The following is an 18,808-nucleotide window of genomic DNA, read 5'->3' as shown; positions in this document are numbered from 1 at the left end:
GATAGACCGACTTGCGATCCTTTGTGCCGCGACCTCCAATCCCAATCCCTGAGGTCCGGGTTCCAATCCTCGCCGTTCCTATCCCAATCCCTGAAAGCCTGGTTCCAATCCCTGCCGTCCCAAACCCAATCCTCCAAAGCCGGGTTCCAATCCCTGCCGTTCCAAACCCAATCCCTGAAAGCCGGGTTCCAATCCTAGTGTCAGTGGCGCCAATCCTAGTGTTCAGCGCGGGGCCCGTATCCTTGAAGCCCAAGCCCTGCCAGACGGGCCTGTATCCTTGAAGCCCAAGCCCTGCCAGACAGTTACATAATAAGCGGTATGGCGGACAAGGAGTGTGCCGCCATACCCCCATTTGGATGGGACCCGTCCTGGACCCGTCCTAGCTGTTACCGGTGCCTCTTAGCACCATGCCTGCGGAGCAACTCAAGTGCAATTCCAAAACGCAATTCCACAATGGTCTTGCCACAACGTCAACGCCTGCCGTCAACCTGTGCTCGTGCCTATGCCCATGCTTATATGTATGCCCGTGCACGTGCCCATGCCTAAGCATCGTGCACCTTAGCGGCATAACGCGCCCTGCCGCGCATGCTAACAGATGTGGGCTGGGGTACAGCTATTACGATGCTGCAGCGGATGGTCTTGCCGCCGCGAATGCATGGACTGGAAACGTGTTTGTTAACCCGCCGTTTGGCACCAGAGCGGGGCGCAGTCTACAAGGTCTTTTTTTTGAGAAGTGTTTTATTATTGGGCTGAGCCCCCCCAGCGCAGCGTTCCAGGGGGGGGGCGAAGCCCCCCAGGAACACCCCTGTCCGTGGCTGGTGGCTGGTGCGTCGACAAAACATAGCATACTGGCGCAAACCGCGGCTGCTACGTATTAGTATGTGTTAATGCCTATTGCATGTAAATAGGTGGCAGGGAAAATTCGGGCGGAGCGAGAAGTGCCTTCGCACGTCCATGGACAATTGACTTTCGCGAGGTTGCCCGAAAAGCAAGCCATGGCTTTGCGCAGTATGACTTCTGTACGTCGTAAATGTGCTTCAAAGACACAGCAGACGGCGAGCCGTCATAAAGAGCCTGTCACCGTTGTCCATTTCTGTAGCGGCTCGCTCTCACGCCTCTTTCTTCCTGGTCCGGGCGCAACCCCCAGTGGACGCGTTCGGACCAGCCATGGCACCATGGCACCGAAGCGGAGGAGGTGGTGGTGGGGTGGGGTTCGTGGGCCTTCCAGGGAGGGAAGGGCGGCTCCCCCATCTCCGTCAGGGGCGGGCGCGCGCCGACGGGGCGGCTCATCAAGCTGCTCCGTGAGCGCTACGCCAAGCATGTGTTCATCATCGATGAATACAAGACCTCCAAGGTGGGTGGGTTGAGTGGGATTGCAATTGCTGGTGGGTGGGTGGGCCGCTGGGTTTATGCCTGGCTTTAGCGGAAGCCCTAGTGTGGCCCCCCTCCCTCCCACCCTCCCGACCATGCAGACCTGCTACAACTGCGGGTGTCAGGAGATGGCCATCAAGCGGCTTGGGGGGCTGAAGGAGGGGCAGCGGCCCTGGTCGGTCAAAGTCTGCAACGACTGCTTGACGACCTGGGTGAGGACCGTGCATGTGCGGGGACGGCTGGGCACTGGGGACGGATTGATTGACAGGTTGACGGCTGAGACAGCTCATGTGCGCTCTCTTCTTCCTCCCCGTTCCCCATCCCCAGAACCGCGACGTCTCCGCCGCCAACGTGATCCGTGTGCTCCTCCTGCTGAAGCTGATGGGCTTCGAGCGGCCGATCAAGCTGCAGCGGCCGCCATGGCCGCCGGCGGCGGCGGGGCCGGGCTGAGAGCCTGAACGGCGCTAGCAGGGCGTGGGGCTGAGGGTGCACGTGTCGATTGGCGGCGAGTGACGTGACTAGTTTGTTAGCTGCGGGTTAGCACGGACTGTGCACCCCACCCAACCGGCCACGTCCGGATTTGCGGGGATGCCAAAGGCCCCCAACATAGAGGCGTGTGCTTAGTAGGCGCCCGCGTCAAGGTGGCCCCGGGATCAGCCCTTTTCCTGCCATAAGGCAGCCACCTCCTTGTTGAGAAGTGTGTTGATCGAGCTGGGAGGGTGAAGCAAGCGCTCATCTTGCTGAAGACCGGCTTTGGCTACCAGTGGTTTCGCTCGGTGTTGCAGTGGCCAGTCTGCTTCCTTCACGAGCGGCTGGCGTTTGTGCAGCCAGAAATTCACGGCACAGGCCAGGCGGGAGGCATGCGCTGGGGAGCACGAGTGCAGAACCCACACGGCAGTGTGATGGTGTACATGGGGCCATCAGTCGAGAAGTTTGCGCGTGTATTCTCTCGTGTGGGCAGTGTGCCTGGTGCAAATGCGTGGGCACTGCCCACCAGTCAATAAAATAAGTGTTGCGACGAGTGACGCATTGTCAACGGTACACAGCAGGCGCGCTGAGAGCCTGTCCAACTGCACTGTGCGCGGATGCTTTTTGTCCAGTGCTGCGCATGTAGTATAGGGCCCATGCATGATGGGCTTGAATTGCATGCTGCAAACAGCTGCAATGCGCATTGTATAATAAAATGCTGTTGCGCATACATAATGTGCAGGGCACTGCAGGGAGTGGTGTCGGGGGCAGGAGTAATGAGGCTGCGAGAAATGGTGTGCTTGGGTGTGCGGGTGTGCTGAGACTGGCTGAGAACTGGGTTTGCGGCATGAGGGATGTTGCGTTGGACGGGCACAGAGTGCAAAACTGCAAACAGATGACATGAGTTGAAAGGGTATGGTTGTAGGTTGGCAGGTCGCAAGCTTGGGGTGAATGACAGGAGCCTGCAACAGTCAGCGTTGCCTGTCGATAGCGGTGTCTTGGACAGCCTGCAAGGACCAATCCTCACCTGCCCTATCCCAATCCTACAGTGTTGACACCAATCCTCACCTGCCCTATTCCAATCCCATAAGTGCCGACACCAATCCCCACCCGACCAAACCCAATCCTCCAAAGTGGTGTTCCAATCCCTGGCCGGTCAAACCCAATCCTCAAGTGCCGGGTCCAATCCTACTCTGGCCAATCCAATCCACGGAGGGGTGACCGGCGGCGGGACCAATCCTATACCCCATACCACCCCTCTGCGTCGATAGCGGTGTCTTGGACAGCCTGCAAGGACCAATCCTCACCTGCCCTATCCCAATCCTACAGTGTTGACACCAATCCTCACCTGCCCTATTCCAATCCCATAAGTGCCGACACCAACTGTCGATAGCGGTGTCTTGGACAGCCTGCAAGGACCAATCCTCACCTGCCCTATCCCAATCCTACAGTGTTGACACCAATCCTCACCTGCCCTATTCCAATCCCATAAGTGCCGACACCAATCCCCACCCGACCAAACCCAATCCTCCAAAGTGGTGTTCCAATCCCTGGCCGGTCAAACCCAATCCTCAAGTGCCGGGTCCAATCCTACTCTGGCCAATCCAATCCACGGAGGGGTGACCGGCGGCGGGACCAATCCTATACCCCATACCACCCCTCTGCGTCCAACGTGCGGGTTTGGCTGGGAAAACGCACCCCCCGGACGGCAGCCCAGTTTTCACCACGGGCAATAGCTCGTACAAGACATCTAACTAGCCAGGCGGATAGAGCGCTATGGGGGGTAGGTCGAATTGTGGGGGGTAGGTCGGGTCAGCATCCTTGTACGAGTTATTGCTCATAGTGAAAAGGCCCGCGGAAGAAGGGGCTCCCGTAGACCCCATCCAGCCGCCTGGTGGTACCCGCGTGAGCGGGGAGCAGAGCAGGGCGGGGCTTCGGGTTTCCGCCCTGGTGCAAGCAAACAGCCACAACTTGTGCCTACATTTCGCAAGCTTGGTTTGTTCATTTTAACGCAGGACCGTCACGCAATTGCTTTCGGAGGGATGACAAAAGGCGGGAAGCTTGCAACCGTCGGTCGCAATGTAAAGCCCGCGAGCCGTCATTTGCCATTCTACCGTATCATTACACAAGGCGCACAACCACTAGGATAACAACACCTCCGCTACCCGCCCGCTCATGATGCGCCAACAAATTGGGGGCATCGCGGGCATCGCTAAGCCGCGCGCTTTTGCGTGCAAGAGAGCCGTAGCCACATCGGCTATGCCTATTCAGCCCTTCAAATCGGCCGTTGCAGGGGTGTGCTTATGCCTGCTGCTCTTTGGGCAGCCCATCAGCGCTGCGGGCATCGGGTCTTCTGGCCTGCTGCCGCAGGGCATGGAGACCCCGTCAATTGTTGTAGACAAAGCGAAGAGCAAGCTGGGCGCGGCTGACGAGGTACGAGGGGTGCGCGGCCGCAGCAAAAGGGGTGCAGGTACGCAACACCCACGGACGCAGAGTCCCTGGGAAGGCGTGCACCCGGCGTAAGAAAGTTCGCAGCGTGAATGCATACTTGACTAATTTTGCACGATCCGCTGCACCTCGTGCAGAGCGGCAAGGCCGAGAAGCTCGGGGGTAAGCGGCTGGACGTCAGGGAGCAGCAGAAGAATGATCAGGCGCAGCTGAAGAAGTCGCAGGCGCTCATCCGCACGGTGAGTTTACAGCTTCCCTCGTGCACTCGCAATCCGCTACCAACTCGATACTTGCTCTGCCCAGCTGTCTTCAATCTTGCCGTGCAGTTGACTTCATTCCTCCTGGCTCCCTTTGAGGCATTTTGCTACCATGCCAAGCTCGTTTATCCTCTCTGTTGCCGCAACCCGCAGGCGGTCAAGGCCATGCTGCTGTCGGGGCTGTGGTTTCTCTGGGTGCTCTCCCTGCAGTATGGCAGCACCCAGTTTACGCCGCAGACCCTCATCGGCGCTGTGCCCGTTTCTCTGGCAGCCGGCGCTTGGAACGACGCGGCCAAGGCAGTCATTGACTTGGCGAAGCTCTACTGGTTCCCCCTGGACTTGTGAGGAGGACGACGATGATGGCCGGGTTTGTCAGCGTGCTGCTCCCATGTTCGTGCTGTTAGGTTAGTAATGTTGCCGTTGGCGCAACAGCTGCACCAAACCCTGGCGTGGACGGCACCCCAAAGGGCAACATGTGCTGCGGTGCGTGTGGGTTAGTTTCACTTGGGATCAGCGGCCTCTGCTGCGAATATGGCAGCCTGTTGCATTTGGCACAAAAGCTGTGACGAGGCCCTGGTGTGTACAGCGCGCAAAAGATACCCATGCAACCCAGGCTGGTGCGCGTGTGTCGGGATCTATGGTGTGCCACGTCACATTCGTGTACCCGCGTTGGGGCACACGTGTGTAGTGGGCGGGATGCGGTACGGTACGGTATGCAGCATGTAGTGAGACAGTGAGGCAAGGCAACGAGGTCCAGGCCAAAGTTGTTACAGCAATGGCGCCTAAGGTAGCTGGCAAGGTAACCGCCAGCGTTGCGGGCTGCAATTCGAGCCTACTTATCTGATCTATGATTAAGCCTTCTGTGTCGGTGGCCCCCCGGCCCGCGCAGAACAGACTGTTGTATGCCCACGCGTACGATGCGATGCATACCTGCATCGAGGGGAAGCCACGTGGGGCACACGTGTGGGAGCAGCTTGGCAGCCGGGTAGCATGGCCCAGCCATGTTTGAGGCAGCTTGTAAGTCGTTGAGTGCTTTGCTTGTGTGTCTCCTTTCCATCCTTAGCCTGGGCAACGCAGTGAGCCAGAGTGTGAGGGACCCTTCAGGGAAGGGGCCCGGGCCCGCGCCCTGGGCGCCAAGGCCTGCGCCCGAAGTATAGCTGAGGTAGGGCAGCAAGTTCAACAGCAACAAAATAGTATCTCAGCTATCTTACAGCGCAGGACAGGAGCCAGCTGCATGCTTGCCGAAAGCTAGCTTCGTTCGTGCCTCACACCAAGTCGCACCGCCCACGCCTGCTGCCTCTGGTGTGCATTTGCGGTCCGCATATTCAGGCATACGGGAATACCTGTGACAGGGACTGCAATGCTGCTTGCTTGCAGGCGTCGCAATAGCTGGGGCAGGGGCCTGTAGGGAACGGGGTCTCGCTTGCGTCCCGAGTCCACTGGTCGCAGGAACGATCCGGCGACAAGGGAGGCGCTGTGATTTGTCACTATCCGTGGCGCAAGCAGGACGCTGCCGCCCTTAAACTGCCTGCTTGCGGCCGGCTTCCGAGGTGCCGTGCCTGCTCGACCTCGCCCCTACATGCACGCGGTGGCACGGGCTGGCTCACGGCCACACGGTGGATCGTGACACGTGTGGGCTGGTGTTGCATGAGACGAGCAGCCTCTGTTGTTAGAAGGTAGCCTGTCGCTGTTGGCGTGAATGTTGCATGGAGACCCTCGCGTACCCAGAAGGTAACTCAGGCCGGGGCGTGTGTGGGGTAGTGTAATATGCTGTAACATGGGACAAGCGGCCGAAGGCAGCCTGTTGCAGTTGGCGTGAAAGCTGCATTGAGATCATGGCGTGTACGGCGCCCAGAAGGATGCCCACATCGGGATGTGATTGATGTGACGCATGCATGCAAGTGGGCCTGCTCAGAAGCAGGGGAGAGGGGTGTGCTCCGCCATTCGAGTGGTCCGCCCATGGGTCGGCAGCGATGACTAAACTGCAGAAGTGGCCTTTCGGCCCCTTCCAAACCAAAGCGAAGATGGATACAAGCAGAAGACGCTTTACTCTTAACGATACTCAGTTAGCACTTTGCTGCGGGGGCCACTTTCTCGTGCAGCCGAACCGGAGTAAGGGGGGTCTGCCCTCAACCTTACCCAACCTGCAGCAACAACCGATCGATGCCTCACCTCCAAACGACACACGACAGGGGAAACCGAACGCATCCGAGCCTCAAAGTATTTACACACTTGCCCTGTCTTGTACGTCCACAGCGTATACGGGCCAATGTGCGTGCGAACTGAACTCCGACAGTAATTCGAATCACGAATCTCCACGACATTCCAGTCTCAGCCGGGGCTTGGCAGGGGAACCGGGCCTTGACACCCACCTCGACTACGCGCGCCCATGCTTCCGGTACCCATGCCCCAAATACACCGTGTACCGTCTCTCTGCTCTCTTTCCATCCGCCTGCCGCCACAAGTTCCCAAGGCCGCCCAGCGACCCGCAACCAACCTTGCCAAAGCGGAGCCGTAGGGAAGCACCGTCCGCCGTCGATGCGCCGTGCTTGCGGAGGCCTGCGAGGAAGCAGGAGGCCATGGGAGCGGGCAGCGAAGGGGTCAGCCCAGCAGGCAGGCGGGCAAGGGAGGGGCGACCACAGAGGGGTAGAGTGGGGCAGCGGCAGAGGGGCCCGGGGGAAGGGGAATGGGGTGGGGAGGGAAGGGACGAGCATCAAGGGTGTGCACGGCCAGGAGCATACTGATGCGTGGCGTGTAGGGCGCAGGAGCAGGGAGGCCTGATGCTCCATGCGCCGCAGCCGCCTCTGACCAGGCGTCTAAGGGGGCAAGGCTCCCCCCAGCCCATGTACGACACACATCGGTAAAGGCCACACCACCCACCCACCCCGCAACCGCCCAGCTTGACTGCAGTACACAAGGCCCGCCCCGCCCCCGCCGGGCGGCTACGGCACTGGTCCCCAAGGCCGCCCAGCGACCCGCAACCCACCTTGCCACAGCGGAGCCGTAGGGCAGCACCGTCCGCCGTTGATGCGCCGTGCTTGCGGAGGCCTGCGAGGAAGCAGGAGGCCGTGGGAGCGGGCAGCGAAGGGGTCAGCCCAGCAGGCAGGCGGGCAAGGGAGGGGCGACCACAGAGGGGCAGAGTGGGGGGCAGCGACAGAGGGGCCCCGGGGAAGGGGGTGGAATGGGGTGGGGTGGGAAGGGGCGAGCATCAAGGGTGTGCACGGCCAGGAGCATACTGATGCGTGGCGTGTAGGGCGCAGGAGCAGGGAGGCCTGATGCTCCATGCGCCGCAGCCGCCTCTGACCAGGCGTCTAAGGGGTCAAGGCTCTCCCCGGCCCATGTACGACACACATCGGTAAAGGCCACACCACCCACCCACCCCGCAACCGCCCAGCTTGACTGCAGTACACAAGGCCCGCCCCGCCCCCGCCGGGCGGCTACGGCACTGGTCCCCAAGGCCGCCCAGCGACCCGCAACCCACCTTGCCACAGCGGAGCCGTAGGGCAGCACCGTCCGCCGTTGATGCGCCGTGCTTGCGGGGGCCTGCGAGGAACAGGAGGCCGTGGGAGTATACAGAACTTGGCAACTTGCCGTACGGAAGGCCTGTGCAAGAGAGGCAGAGTGGGTGTAGTTGTGCCCATGCGTCTATCCATACAACTACGCCCAACGGGCTCACGACCACACAGCGCAGCCTTATCCTTCCTGAAAGCAATTCAAGGTCTGCTGTTTGCAAGCACGATGGTGTCGCAAAGGATATGCATCAGGCGGGGGACAGGGAGGGACCGAGGGAGCCAGAGGCAGGCGAGACGACCAGGAGACAGGCAACGCACCACGGAGGCGCGTACGGAACTAGCCAGACGCCCCACCACCGCAACAGATGCGCCAACCCACAGACAGCCCAAGGCAAACGGGAGGCCCCCTGCCTGACTTATTGTTTCCTCTCGGAAGGGGCATGTTCCTACCAGGAACTCCTTGTTCTCCCTCGGAAGAGGCATGTTCCTCCCCGGGTTTCTACGCCTGCGCTTCCATACGGTTTTCAGAATCGCAGCGCGTGTGCTCTGAAACTGAAATTTGGCTCTTCTTCGGTGCCCAGGAAAGAGGGGCCCAGGGGCCATGGCCATCGCCGGTCGGCCGATAAGTTCGCGTGTGAAACCGGCCATGCATTCGGGAGCTACCTGGCGCCCCGCGTGTGCGTGTAAGGAAGCGCACTATATTGAAAACTTCGCCAGCATAGTACCCCGCTCAGGCGCTCACCCTTCCAAGCCAAGACGGTGAAGGGAATCCCTGGAAGCCTCTGGTTGGCGCTGCCGCGCAGCGGGAGCTGGCTTTCAGCGCCTGAAAAGTGTGGGCCGAGGCGTGGGCCGAGGACCTGAAATTCAGAACGTGGGAGCTACCCGTGTCCCTCGTATGCTTGTAAGGAGGTGTGCTGCTGGCTCAGAACTTTCACCTTCCCAGCAAGCCTGCGACTTTTTCCCCCACCTCGCGACCACGCGGTACGACCGGGTTTTCCTCAGCGAGGGCGAACTTGCGTTGGCCCACGGTTTCTCGCCTGCCCACTGTGCAACATAAACCTTAACCAAATGTTTAATAATTTCTTGTCTCCTAATGCGAGCTACGCGGTTACGTTTCCCAGTTCGCGCCTCGTTGGCTGCGTGTGCGCTCACCATTCGAGGCAGCTGGTAGCCAAGAGGCATTTGAGAAAGACCTCCCGCTCTGGACCGTGCGCCGCTGAGTGTTGGGGACTGGATTGCGTATCACAACCACCAAAACGCAATCAAACCCGCCTTTAGCAAATCTTCACTCAAAATAGCCATACAGCATTATAATACATTTCTGCCTATCGATTTAAGCTAGCCTCAACCTGCAAGGGCTGCGGAAGGCACCGCGCGGCCTTTAACCTTCCTGAAATCCAATTGCGTTCGTCTCTGCTACTTCCAGACGTAATGGTTTTGTAAAGGATGTGGATCGCGCGTCTCAGGGATAGCAGCGAAGGTGAGTGCTGGCATTCTTCCGTCGACGCTCGTAGACCTCTGGTGAATGGGACGCGCTCACGACAGCCTGTTAATTGCTTTATTCGCAGGTCGTTGACAGGGGATGCAGCGTGGTGTTGCTGCGGACATTTATGGCAACAATTGCTGCCCCGTCAGCGCAAAGTGCGCCGTCTCTTCCGCCTGCGCTCCTGAACGCGGGCACGTATTTGCCACTTTCGCCAACGGAGCTTAGCCTTAATACGTAAGTGCTGGGCTCCACGTGCCGTGCCTACGGTAGTAGCACGGTGGGTTGCTGGGGAGCTTTTCCTGCTGTTGCTGCTGCCGCCACGCACCCGCCGCGAGTTTCAGTCATCAGCGCTGCTGTCATCTGGCGGCCGTTTCTTAATTCAACGTCTGACCCGGACCTCATGTCTCAAACTGCAGGAGCGCATGCCGCGTGCTCACGTCAACGTCTGCAGCTCCAGGCAGCATCTTCGTCTCCTGCCTCTGCGCTGGCTGCACGGTGCGGCCGCTTGATCTGCTACACCGAGATGGGGGCACCGTGCTGAGCCTGGACCGATGGATCGAGCACGTGTCGGGAGTGGCGTGCGGCGCAGGCGACCTCGCCACAGCCCTGGATATAGTGGCGGTGCGGCAGCAGCAGGCGACTGGCGGAGCGGCGTCACTGGTGAGGGCGTTAGTTGCAGTATGTAGCTCGATAGTGCGTGCATTGGATGATGATCATCAGTTTTGATAACTAGCGCATATCAAGCGAGGGCTCCCACCCCTAGCGCAAACTTCAGAGTGCTTGTACGCCACCCACGCATCGCCAGGTTCCGCTGCGGTCGTGGCTGCGCGCCGCATCCGCTCACATGGGCGGTGCGGGCCTGATGCGGCGCCAGGTCTCCATCTACTGGTTCTCAATCGACAGCGACGACAACGATCCCGGACTGCCGCCGCCGCCCAGCCAGCGGCAGACGGCGGCTGCAGGACCCAAGCAGCCGGCCGGCGCCTGGCGTGCGGCGTCGGTCGTTAGCTACGACCCGAACACAACGGTCTGGACGATCAAGTACCACACAGGTGTGTTCAGCTTGCTCGTGTAGCTGCTATGGATGTATGGTACGTAACAGCGGTCTCGGGAACATTGCCTGGTATGGTGCGTTCTGTGCCTGAAGATAAAATGAACGAAGGGGATTGTTGCACGCGCGCCGATCGGCGGTTTGAAGTTATACACTTACTTGCGCTATCTAGTCGTGCCTGGAAAGCGCCACTTAGTTTTCTGCAGTAAATTTTGGACAAATTGATAGATAAGCTCTCTCCATCCCGCCGGCTTTGTACGCACTGCCGCCAACCATTCTATCTCATCAGCACCGGTTCACGCACGCACCTTATCAGGCCCCGCCTGACCCAAATGCTTGCTGCTGTCCCCTCATGAAAACGTTGCAGACTCCAAGCGACACCACTCGACGGTGCTGCTGCCGTTGTGTGGGGTGCATTTCGCGCGGAACCCGCCCGCTCCCGGCGCCCGGCCACGGTGCATGCCTGAGGGCGTGGGGCCGCTGCCGGCAGTCCTGCTGCTGCCCGCAGCGGCGGAGGAGCAGGACGGTGGTCTGCACTTCCCTGCCACCGCGTCGCCATGGCATATGCCTTCCGCGTATGCCGCGCAGCAACAGCCACATCACCACCAGCAGCAGCCACAAGCGCCGGCGGCTGTAGCCCACCTGCAGCAACAGCAGCAGCAACAGCTGTACGGCGCGGCGGCGACGCCCGCGCCGGGCCATGCCGCCGATGGTCGCCCCACAGCAGCAGGGCCTGGCGGCGGCGTGTTGCCGAGCTGGGCTCCGAGCCGCCAATCAGGTGCAGATGCTGCTGTACAGCAGCAAGACAACATGTCGTCGTCAGGCCTGCCAGCGGCATCTGTGGCTCATCATCACGGCAGTAATGCCACCCCCGCGGCTGCTGCTGAGCGCAGCACCGCATTCGCTGCCAACCCTGGCGGCGCCGCGGGTGTCAGAGCTGCGCAGTCATCAGGGGCAACAGAAGCGCTCGTATGGTCTACCACAGAGGCCTTGCGTCAGGCGGCGCTGCAATCTGCAGCAAGCGGGCCCCAAAGCGTGCCTGCAGACGATGGCGGCGGTGGCACCGGCGCTCCTGGCCCCGTCATGGCACCTCTCGCACGGGCAGCTGAAAGGACGGACGCGCATCAGACAGTCGATGCTGGTGCTGGCACAGCACCACACCCGCCGGTGGATTCTGGCCTCGCCAGCGCTCCTGAAGGCAGCGGTCCAGGTCCCAACCAGCAGCTGTTGGCACTGCTGCCTTGCTTCGCGCAGAGTGCCCCTGCCGTGGTGGGCGCGACTGCATCCGCCGGAAACGCTGGTGCGCTGGGGCCCGGCAGCGCGACCACCTCCGCTGCTGCTGTGGGCAACGAAGCTGCAGGAGCAGCGCACGTCGTGGGCGTTGGCGCTCTGGGGCTAGATGGCAGTAGCGCAGACGCCGCAACTACTGGTGCTGGTGCTGGTGGCCACAGCGCTGCTGGTGTGAACGTAGCCCGGGCCGGCAGCAGCAGCAGGCTCTTGGGTCACCAAATGACAACGTTCGCCATGGCTGCGATGCCCTCAGGCGCCGGCAGCTTAGGCCTGATGGGGCTGAACAGCGGCGGCAGTAGCCTCCCGGGCCAGGAGTACCAGCAGCAGCAGTTGCCGCTGCCGCCGCACCAACACAGCTTGCAGCACCAGCACCTGCACCAGCAGCCGCAGCAGCCAGCAGCGGCAGCAGCCACGCAAGGACCGCAGCAGGCACAGCAGCAGTTCAGCTCATATGAGCAGTTGCTTCAGAGTGGAGCCATGTTTAACCCATGGGCGGCCGCTGTCGCCGCAGGTGTGTATGCTCCACCACAGCAACAGCAGACAGGAGCGTTCACCTACAACGCTCAGCAGCCCGCAGGCTCCGCAGCCGCCATCTGGCCTGGGCCGTTGATGGTCCACCAGCTGCCGCAGCAGTCGGTGCCGCCGCCGCCGTCTCTGCAGCAGCTGCAACGCCAGCCGTCGACCGCGTCAGTGATGTCCGTTCCTGACGTGCCAATGCCTCCAGCGGTGCGCCCGCGCACCAGCAGCCACACCAGCGGCCCGGGCATGGCGGGCTCTGGCGGCGGCGGCATACTCCGCACGGCGTCTTACAGCGTCATCTCCGGTGCCACGGCCGCAGCCACAACGGCACAAGACATGGCGCAGCAGGCTTCAATGGCGACAGGTGGTGTGAGCAGTGGTCCGAGCGCAAGCGCAGTCAGCAGTGGTGGCCTTGGGGCCGGCCCAGGCGTTCTGGCGCTCGGTTTCGGCGGCAGAAGAGCATCGTCGCTTCTTGCAACTCCTAGCGACGCCGGCAGGAACGTCGGCATCGCGGTTGCGGCTGAGATGGGCAGCGGCAGTGGTGGCACCCCAGGGCCCGGCGTACTCATGACAAGCAGCTGGGCACGGGACGCGGCCTCCACGGCTGCGGCTGCGGCTGCGGCTGCAACCAGCGCCGGTCAGCAACAGGGAGGTGGCGCACTACCGCATGCCGGCCACCACGCCACTGCCACACCAGCGAATGCCGCATTACACTTCAGCAGCCGCGGCGTTACAACTGCGGCCGCCGGCGGCAGCAGCGACGCGCCGCCGGCTGTTGGCGCCGCTGGCGGTATGCAGCCGCGGTCCAATCCTTTGACGAATGCACTGATAAGTGGGGCCGCCGCCGGCGCTGCCGCTGCCGCGGGCGACGCAGCAGCTGTTCACGTCGGTGCCGCCGCTCCCACAGGCGCTCTGTTCAGCGCTTCGGCGCATCAGACTACCTACGTGCCCTTCTACGGCTGCATGCGCTCAGGCTACGACATCCGGGAGCCTGCGGCTATGACACAGCAGGACTTAGAGGCCGCGGCAGCTGCGGCGCGTTGGTCGGCTCCGGTTGGGGACTTGGCACCGGATGCAATGGATTCTGCAGCCGCCGGACACACGACCGGCGCCAGCGCGCTAGCCACTGGCGGCTCCGGCTTTGGCAGCCGCGTGCTGAGCTTCTGCGGCGACGGCGGCGGAGTGCGCGGCCGCGGAAACTGGCAGGTGCAGAACCTGCGGCAGCTTGCACTCAACACTGCCACTGGTGCGCAAGTGGCAGTGGCGAGGGATGCCGACGGCCGCGCCGTGTACAGCAACCGAGCGGGTGCCGGCGCGGGTGCTGCTGCCGGCACCGATGCTGAAGACGTGCTGGGCAGCCTTATGATGATGGGAGACAGCGACAGCGACGAAGAAGCCGACGAACTGCTGGCGCAGCTCTTGCAGCAGCACCCGCTTGACGATATCCCAGCCGGGCTCAGCCAGCACCAGCAGCTGCAATCCCTCACAGCAGACGCTGCTGGTGCTGGTGACGGCGGCGATGCCAGCATGCACCAGGGTATTGGCCAGAGCTTGCTGGCGGGCAGAGGCGCCGCTGGTGCTGGCATGGGCGGCAGCGCAGAAGGCGCTGTAGCTGCTGCTGTTGCTACTATTGCTGCTGCTGGGCGACGCGGAGCTCTCACTGCTGGTGCCGCTGTGCCCGGCGTAGCGGGCGGCGGCACCTATGCCATCCCCGGTGGCAACGGCTGCGCTCCTTCAACAACCAATGAGCCCCGCGTGGGGCTTACGCGTGTGGGGCCGCCTCGCTCCGTGAGCTGCGGCGCCGCCGTAGTAGGGTCTGGCGGCGGCGGCAGCGGCCAGGGCGGCCTGGGCGTGGGCATGCCGCTCGGCACGACGGATGAGGAAGACCTGGTAGACGAGGAGGGAAACAGAGACGACACATCGCCGCAGCAAGAGGAGGGCTCGGTGGGAAAGCGTGCGCGTCCGCCTCCGGCCGCAGCGGCTGCGACTGAGCCGACGGCGCCTACAGCTCCTGTTGCACGCAGCGGCGGGGGCAGCCAGCAAGTAGCAGGGCTGCTGCTGCAACCCCGTCCCTTTCTTGCGGCCTTTGCGCCGCCGCCGATGGGCCTTCTGGCAATGGGACTGGGCCTGGGGTTGCCGTCGCCGCTGCCGGACCGAGACGTTCACACCGCGCCCCCGTCTGTGATGGACTGGGAGGGTGTAATGCCGAGCGAGCTGAACGTCGCTTCGGGCGGCGGCACAGCTGCCCCGCCGTCCACCGCATACACAGCGGCGGCGCGCCCGCTGCTGTACGGTGGCGCCAGTGGCAGCGGAAGCGTGCTGATTGGCATGAGCGCAAGCGTTGCCGGCAGTAGCAGTGCAGCGTCAGCCGCCGCAGCCAACGCCGCTGCGCTGCAGAGCGAGTCAGGCGCGGCCAGCACCGGACGAAGTTCGCTTCTTATTAGCAGCAGCGGTGCGGCTGGTGTTGGCATGTCAGCTGCGGCGCTCGCGGCCCGCCAGGTCTCCGGCGCTTCCGCTATGCCGTCGCATGTGCTAGACAGCGGCTGGGCTGACGCGTACATGGCCGGCGGCGGCGGCGGGCCTGTAGCTCCGTCTGCCGCCGCCCAGGCGGCAGCTGCAGCAGCCGGTGGCGGCGGCGCGGCTGTGGCGGGTGCGCGTGCTGACGTGGCAAGCGGGAGCTCCAACGGATTGCTTTACCAGCTGTCAGGTGCGGGCGGCCCGATGCCTCTTCCCTCGCCGGGCCACAAGCGCACACGTGAGGAGTCACGGGCTGCGCTACTGCCAGCAGCAGCAACAGGAGCAGTGGGGCTAGCAGCGGGGCTAGCGGCGGTCCCAACATCCACTGCTGGCAATAGCTCCTGCTGGGGAGATGACGCCTTGCTCAGCTTGCACCGCATCCAGTCGCTCGACCACCCAGCCATCCAGTCCTTGAACCTCCACACGCCCTCGCCATCCCCTACGCTGCTGCTGCCGGCGGCGGGGGCAGGAATGCAGCAGCAGGGGAATCTGTCACAGCAACACCAACAGCCGTACTATGCAACCGCAAGTGCGGCGCCGCAACTGCCTGGTGCAGCTGGCTTGGCCGGCGGCGCATACCACAGCGGCCCCGGCGGTGTCGGGATCCATTATGCCAGCAGCGGTGCTGCGCTTGCCTCCCGCCAGGCAATGACCCTGATGATGTCGCTGCACCAGCAGCACCACCGACACCAGCAGCAAACACCAACAGGCCTAGGAGGAACTGGGGCCGGCGCGGCCCCAACAGCGCTTGCGCCAGCAGGCAGTGGAGGCGCTTCCGGTGCCGGCCGTTTGAGCTTGTCGCGGTTGGTGGCGCCCGCTTCACCATCGCTTGCCACTCCAGGTGCCCTGCCGCCGCCACAGCAGCCTCAGGAGCCACAGCAGCCTCCTCCGCAGCAGTAGTTCAGTTGCGCGAGTAAGATTGCGATACGGGGGACCACCGGTGGTGGGGCGGGCGCGAGGCGCCAGTCAGCAGCACCGCGACACCGACAAGTGCATGATGATGTGCCAAGGAGCGAGGGCGTGCCAACGGGCGCACCGTATGTAGGCGGGTGTGCGGGCTTCTTTGGTTGCAGTACGCGTATGAGCGTATATATGCATGCAGTAGCCGCAACGTATGGATGGAGCTAACCCCACCGCTCGCCCCGCTGCTCCTTCTACTCCTGCTGCTGCTGGCAGTAGCGCAGCCAGAGGTAGCTAGCGGCAGGTGCTGTCGCCGGCGCTGCCGCTGCAGCAGCTGTGCGACAGGGCAGCGGTGGAGGTGGGGGACGAGGACATGGGCGAGCCCCCGCCGGCGCAGCCGCTTGCAGCAGCAGGGTGGCGGCGTATATGGCTAGGTGGACAGCGTGTCCGTCGGCGAGGGGAGGCCACTTCAGCGGCCGGTAGCCCCCATACACCGACACCGACACGCACCGACACCGACACCGACACCGACACCAAGTGCCTAAACGCATAGGGCGAAGGTGGCCCCGTCATCACCGGGGGGGGGGGTGGCCGCTCCATGCGGGTGGGATACGGCGCCTGGGGGTGGCTGAGGACCACAGTTAACCTCGAGACCAGGAGAAGATTATGCAGTAGCTCAGCTATCGAAACACACCAGGCTTTGATGCGGTTGGTTGAGATTTCCATGTACGCAGCCTGCCTCCCGCATGTGTCGTGCACGTGCGACTGCGAGAGTTTACGGGCTAGCTGCTGCTTCCACAACCTGCTCTGTCTATTCTGTCCACTTGAGTGCTTGGAAGAAAGGCATACATGCGAGGCCAAGACCTTTAACGAAGTGCGATTAAGTGTCCCTGTATTGAGTGCTGCACTGGTAAGAGATACCGCCGGAAAGAGTCGAAAGAGTGCGTCATGTTTTCTTATGCGAGGCCTAGCGCGCAGTAGTGGCTGGACGTTACGCATTGACGAGTGGACGCCTTAAAACACAGCAGCAGGATTTGGAGGATCAAGGAAGGTGCATGAAGGTGCTTGGCGGAACACAGCAGACAGGCGCATTGGCACGACTGGTGTCCTTTACTTAGAGTGCTGCGCGTATGTGGGTGTCGATTGCTGCGGCGTTGTTACAGAACACTTGATCGGAACCTAAGTACAGCTGCTGGCCGTACATTTTCCAGCAGTACGCTACAGTAGGGCCTCCGGATCACTCGTGCTGCCGTCCTGAACCGCACACGATGCCCTGCACAGGCAATGCAGGATGTATGTTGTCTGCATGAAAACTACGCCCTGCTGGGCTTCGGGTTTGCGAACAAATATGATGATGGGGTATGTGAATCTGTCCTTGCATTTCTTTAACTTGCATTTCCCTGGATTATTCCTTCGGCATGGGGCAAAACATAATTTGTCGCAGCTGAGTGCGCGTGGTAAAGGCAGAGATTATGTAAGCAAGTGGAACGAGAGCGGGGGTATTTCAGTACGTACTTGGGATGCTTGCATGTGCGTGGCTGTTGCGTAGGGTCCGCGCAAGGCGGGAACGAGCTTGTATGCAGTGAATGGCGTGCGTCGACTTCTAACTTTAGGCATGATGGTGGTATGCATATGGAGTGCGTTTCATTACACACGTGAATGTCACCTGGCCGCAGACGTAACGCCAGTCGCTGCGTTGCCTAGCCCATCTTCCACTTATAACCGACGTATCGCTAGCCGTTTCAAGGCTGTGCGACGTGTACGGAGCACAAAACCTGCAGCCTGCATGGACTACGGATTCAAATTTCGTGCGTGTGTGTGTCGGGTTACCGGTAGTGAGGAGTCAGACTGTTTGCAGAGGTAGATGGATGGGCGTATGTTGGGCACGCGCGCGCTTGCGCGCGCGGAATGCCCAAAGCTCTCGAGTTTCAGGATCCAAGTCTGCCTTGGTCAGGCGGTTTGTCGTGGCTGGGGGTCTACCTCGTGGGTCTACCTTTGACCCGGGCCCGACACACGGCTGCCGCAGCCTTTAAGTCAATGCTGCAAATAAGGTCCAAGGTCTTGTTGCCCACGGAGAAGCGGACTGCTGTTGGACGACGCTGGCCTGAATGAGATGAGTGTTGGAGATGAGGGGATCGTCTGTTAGTAGTTGATAAGAGGATGTCCCGCCGCCGTCTGAGCGCTGCAAAGTGAGGGGGGAGCTGCATAGTAGGCCAGGCTAGCCAGGCCATACTCGTAAGCCGCTGGTCAAGGGTAGCGGGTTTTGACATTGATGATTGCTTGTGGGGCGCATTAATTGTCCGGGTGCTTACATGTACGCACTCTCGACAGCTGACGCTACAGGGCTCACATGAATTTTTGGTGACAGGCAGGTGTGGCAAAACTACCAAGAGCACCATACATGGAATAACTACGCCATCGGTAGACTTGGTGTGAGGCTGCCTGCAGGGCAGGGCACTTCATGGAACGCTGGAGGCAAGTGGGGTAATAATGCTGAGCGCCAGGGGACCAGCTAGCGTGTCGGGCGGGAGAGAGCATTGGTTGCCGTATTTGTAGTCTGTCGAGGAGGGGAGGCCGCTTTGGCGTCCGATAGCCCCCATTCCCCGTGCCACCGGCACCAAAGGTCTAAGTGCATAGGGCGAAGGCGGTCCGTCACTGGATGGTGGCCGCTCCGTGCGGGTGGGGCGCGGCGCCTGGACGGGGGCGGGATGGAGGGGGCTGAGGACCCTGGTTACCCCCGAGATAGACCAGGAGACGATGAAAAGGCCGCGGTCGCTGTATTTATTTATATTTCTTGCAAGCAGTGGCGAGCGGGTGCTTACGGTACACGTCCGTGTGTGTAGATGCTTGAAAAGTTGATTTCATGGGACGTGGGTGCGTGGCCAGTGGCGTGCTGTAGACTGGGTCTTGCGGCAGACTGGCACGTGCCAACAACCCAAAAACCTGCCGTCTTCAATCCTCTGTAAGTCCGGAAACTTGAACCTGCCCC

The 18,808-nt window shown here is 61.7% G+C and overlaps 4 protein-coding genes across 4 annotated transcripts; 3 read left to right on the top strand and 1 right to left on the bottom strand.

The window, feature by feature from the left end:
- The first annotated feature begins 912 nt into the window (after positions 1 to 912).
- CHLRE_16g681353v5 (uncharacterized protein) lies at positions 913 to 2,907 on the top strand. The gene is made up of 3 exons (XM_043071431.1): positions 913 to 1,354; positions 1,473 to 1,583; positions 1,699 to 2,907. The coding sequence occupies exons 2-3, from the start codon at positions 1,500 to 1,502 to the stop codon at positions 1,819 to 1,821; spliced, it is 207 nt and encodes a 68-aa protein (XP_042916010.1). The 5' UTR covers positions 913 to 1,354; positions 1,473 to 1,499; the 3' UTR covers positions 1,822 to 2,907.
- A 935-nt stretch (positions 2,908 to 3,842) lies between these two features.
- CHLRE_16g681350v5 (uncharacterized protein) lies at positions 3,843 to 5,577 on the top strand. The gene is made up of 3 exons (XM_001691837.2): positions 3,843 to 4,272; positions 4,425 to 4,526; positions 4,698 to 5,577. The coding sequence occupies exons 1-3, from the start codon at positions 4,099 to 4,101 to the stop codon at positions 4,887 to 4,889; spliced, it is 468 nt and encodes a 155-aa protein (XP_001691889.1). The 5' UTR covers positions 3,843 to 4,098; the 3' UTR covers positions 4,890 to 5,577.
- A 162-nt stretch (positions 5,578 to 5,739) lies between these two features.
- On the bottom strand, positions 5,740 to 9,122 carry CHLRE_16g681352v5 (uncharacterized protein). Its single transcript, XM_043071430.1, has 4 exons — positions 8,507 to 9,122; positions 8,026 to 8,087; positions 7,531 to 7,592; positions 5,740 to 7,103 (listed from the first exon to the last, which is right to left on the bottom strand). The coding sequence occupies exons 1-4, from the start codon at positions 8,537 to 8,539 to the stop codon at positions 6,922 to 6,924; spliced, it is 339 nt and encodes a 112-aa protein (XP_042916009.1). The 5' UTR covers positions 8,540 to 9,122; the 3' UTR covers positions 5,740 to 6,921.
- A 250-nt stretch (positions 9,123 to 9,372) lies between these two features.
- CHLRE_16g681351v5 (uncharacterized protein) lies at positions 9,373 to 18,797 on the top strand. The gene is made up of 5 exons (XM_043071429.1): positions 9,373 to 9,536; positions 9,625 to 9,776; positions 9,959 to 10,202; positions 10,348 to 10,594; positions 10,961 to 18,797. The coding sequence occupies exons 2-5, from the start codon at positions 9,667 to 9,669 to the stop codon at positions 15,817 to 15,819; spliced, it is 5,460 nt and encodes a 1,819-aa protein (XP_042916008.1). The 5' UTR covers positions 9,373 to 9,536; positions 9,625 to 9,666; the 3' UTR covers positions 15,820 to 18,797.
- The last annotated feature ends 11 nt before the right edge of the window (positions 18,798 to 18,808 follow it).

Source organism: Chlamydomonas reinhardtii, chromosome 16 (assembly GCF_000002595.2).
Source record: "Chlamydomonas reinhardtii strain CC-503 cw92 mt+ chromosome 16, whole genome shotgun sequence".
In the NCBI taxonomy this organism is placed as follows: Eukaryota; Viridiplantae; Chlorophyta; class Chlorophyceae; order Chlamydomonadales; family Chlamydomonadaceae; genus Chlamydomonas; species Chlamydomonas reinhardtii.
Note: the sequence above shows the minus strand (reverse complement) of the source record. Positions and strands in the feature narration are given on the sequence as shown.

Bases quoted from the DNA above. Each gene is read 5' to 3' on its own strand.
- CHLRE_16g681353v5 (XM_043071431.1), top strand. From the start codon at position 1,500: ATGGCCATCAAGCGGCTTGGGGGGCTGAAGGAGGGGCAGCGGCCCTGG. The intron at 1,584-1,698 runs GTGAGGACCGTG...CCCCATCCCCAG, and splicing joins ACGACTGCTTGACGACCTGG to AACCGCGACGTCTCCGCCGC.
- CHLRE_16g681350v5 (XM_001691837.2), top strand. From the start codon at position 4,099: ATGCCTATTCAGCCCTTCAAATCGGCCGTTGCAGGGGTGTGCTTATGC. The intron at 4,273-4,424 runs GTACGAGGGGTG...CACCTCGTGCAG, and splicing joins AGCTGGGCGCGGCTGACGAG to AGCGGCAAGGCCGAGAAGCT. The intron at 4,527-4,697 runs GTGAGTTTACAG...CGCAACCCGCAG, and splicing joins CGCAGGCGCTCATCCGCACG to GCGGTCAAGGCCATGCTGCT.
- CHLRE_16g681352v5 (XM_043071430.1), bottom strand. From the start codon at position 8,539: ATGCCTCTTCCGAGGGAGAACAAGGAGTTCCTG. The intron at 8,088-8,506 runs GTAGGAACATGC...TGTTCCTCGCAG, and splicing joins GGGAGAACAAGGAGTTCCTG to GCCCCCGCAAGCACGGCGCA. The intron at 7,593-8,025 runs GTGGGTTGCGGG...GCTTCCTCGCAG, and splicing joins TACGGCTCCGCTGTGGCAAG to GCCTCCGCAAGCACGGCGCA.
- CHLRE_16g681351v5 (XM_043071429.1), top strand. From the start codon at position 9,667: ATGGCAACAATTGCTGCCCCGTCAGCGCAAAGTGCGCCGTCTCTTCCG. The intron at 9,777-9,958 runs GTAAGTGCTGGG...CTCAAACTGCAG, and splicing joins ACGGAGCTTAGCCTTAATAC to GAGCGCATGCCGCGTGCTCA. The intron at 10,203-10,347 runs GTGAGGGCGTTA...ACGCATCGCCAG, and splicing joins CTGGCGGAGCGGCGTCACTG to GTTCCGCTGCGGTCGTGGCT.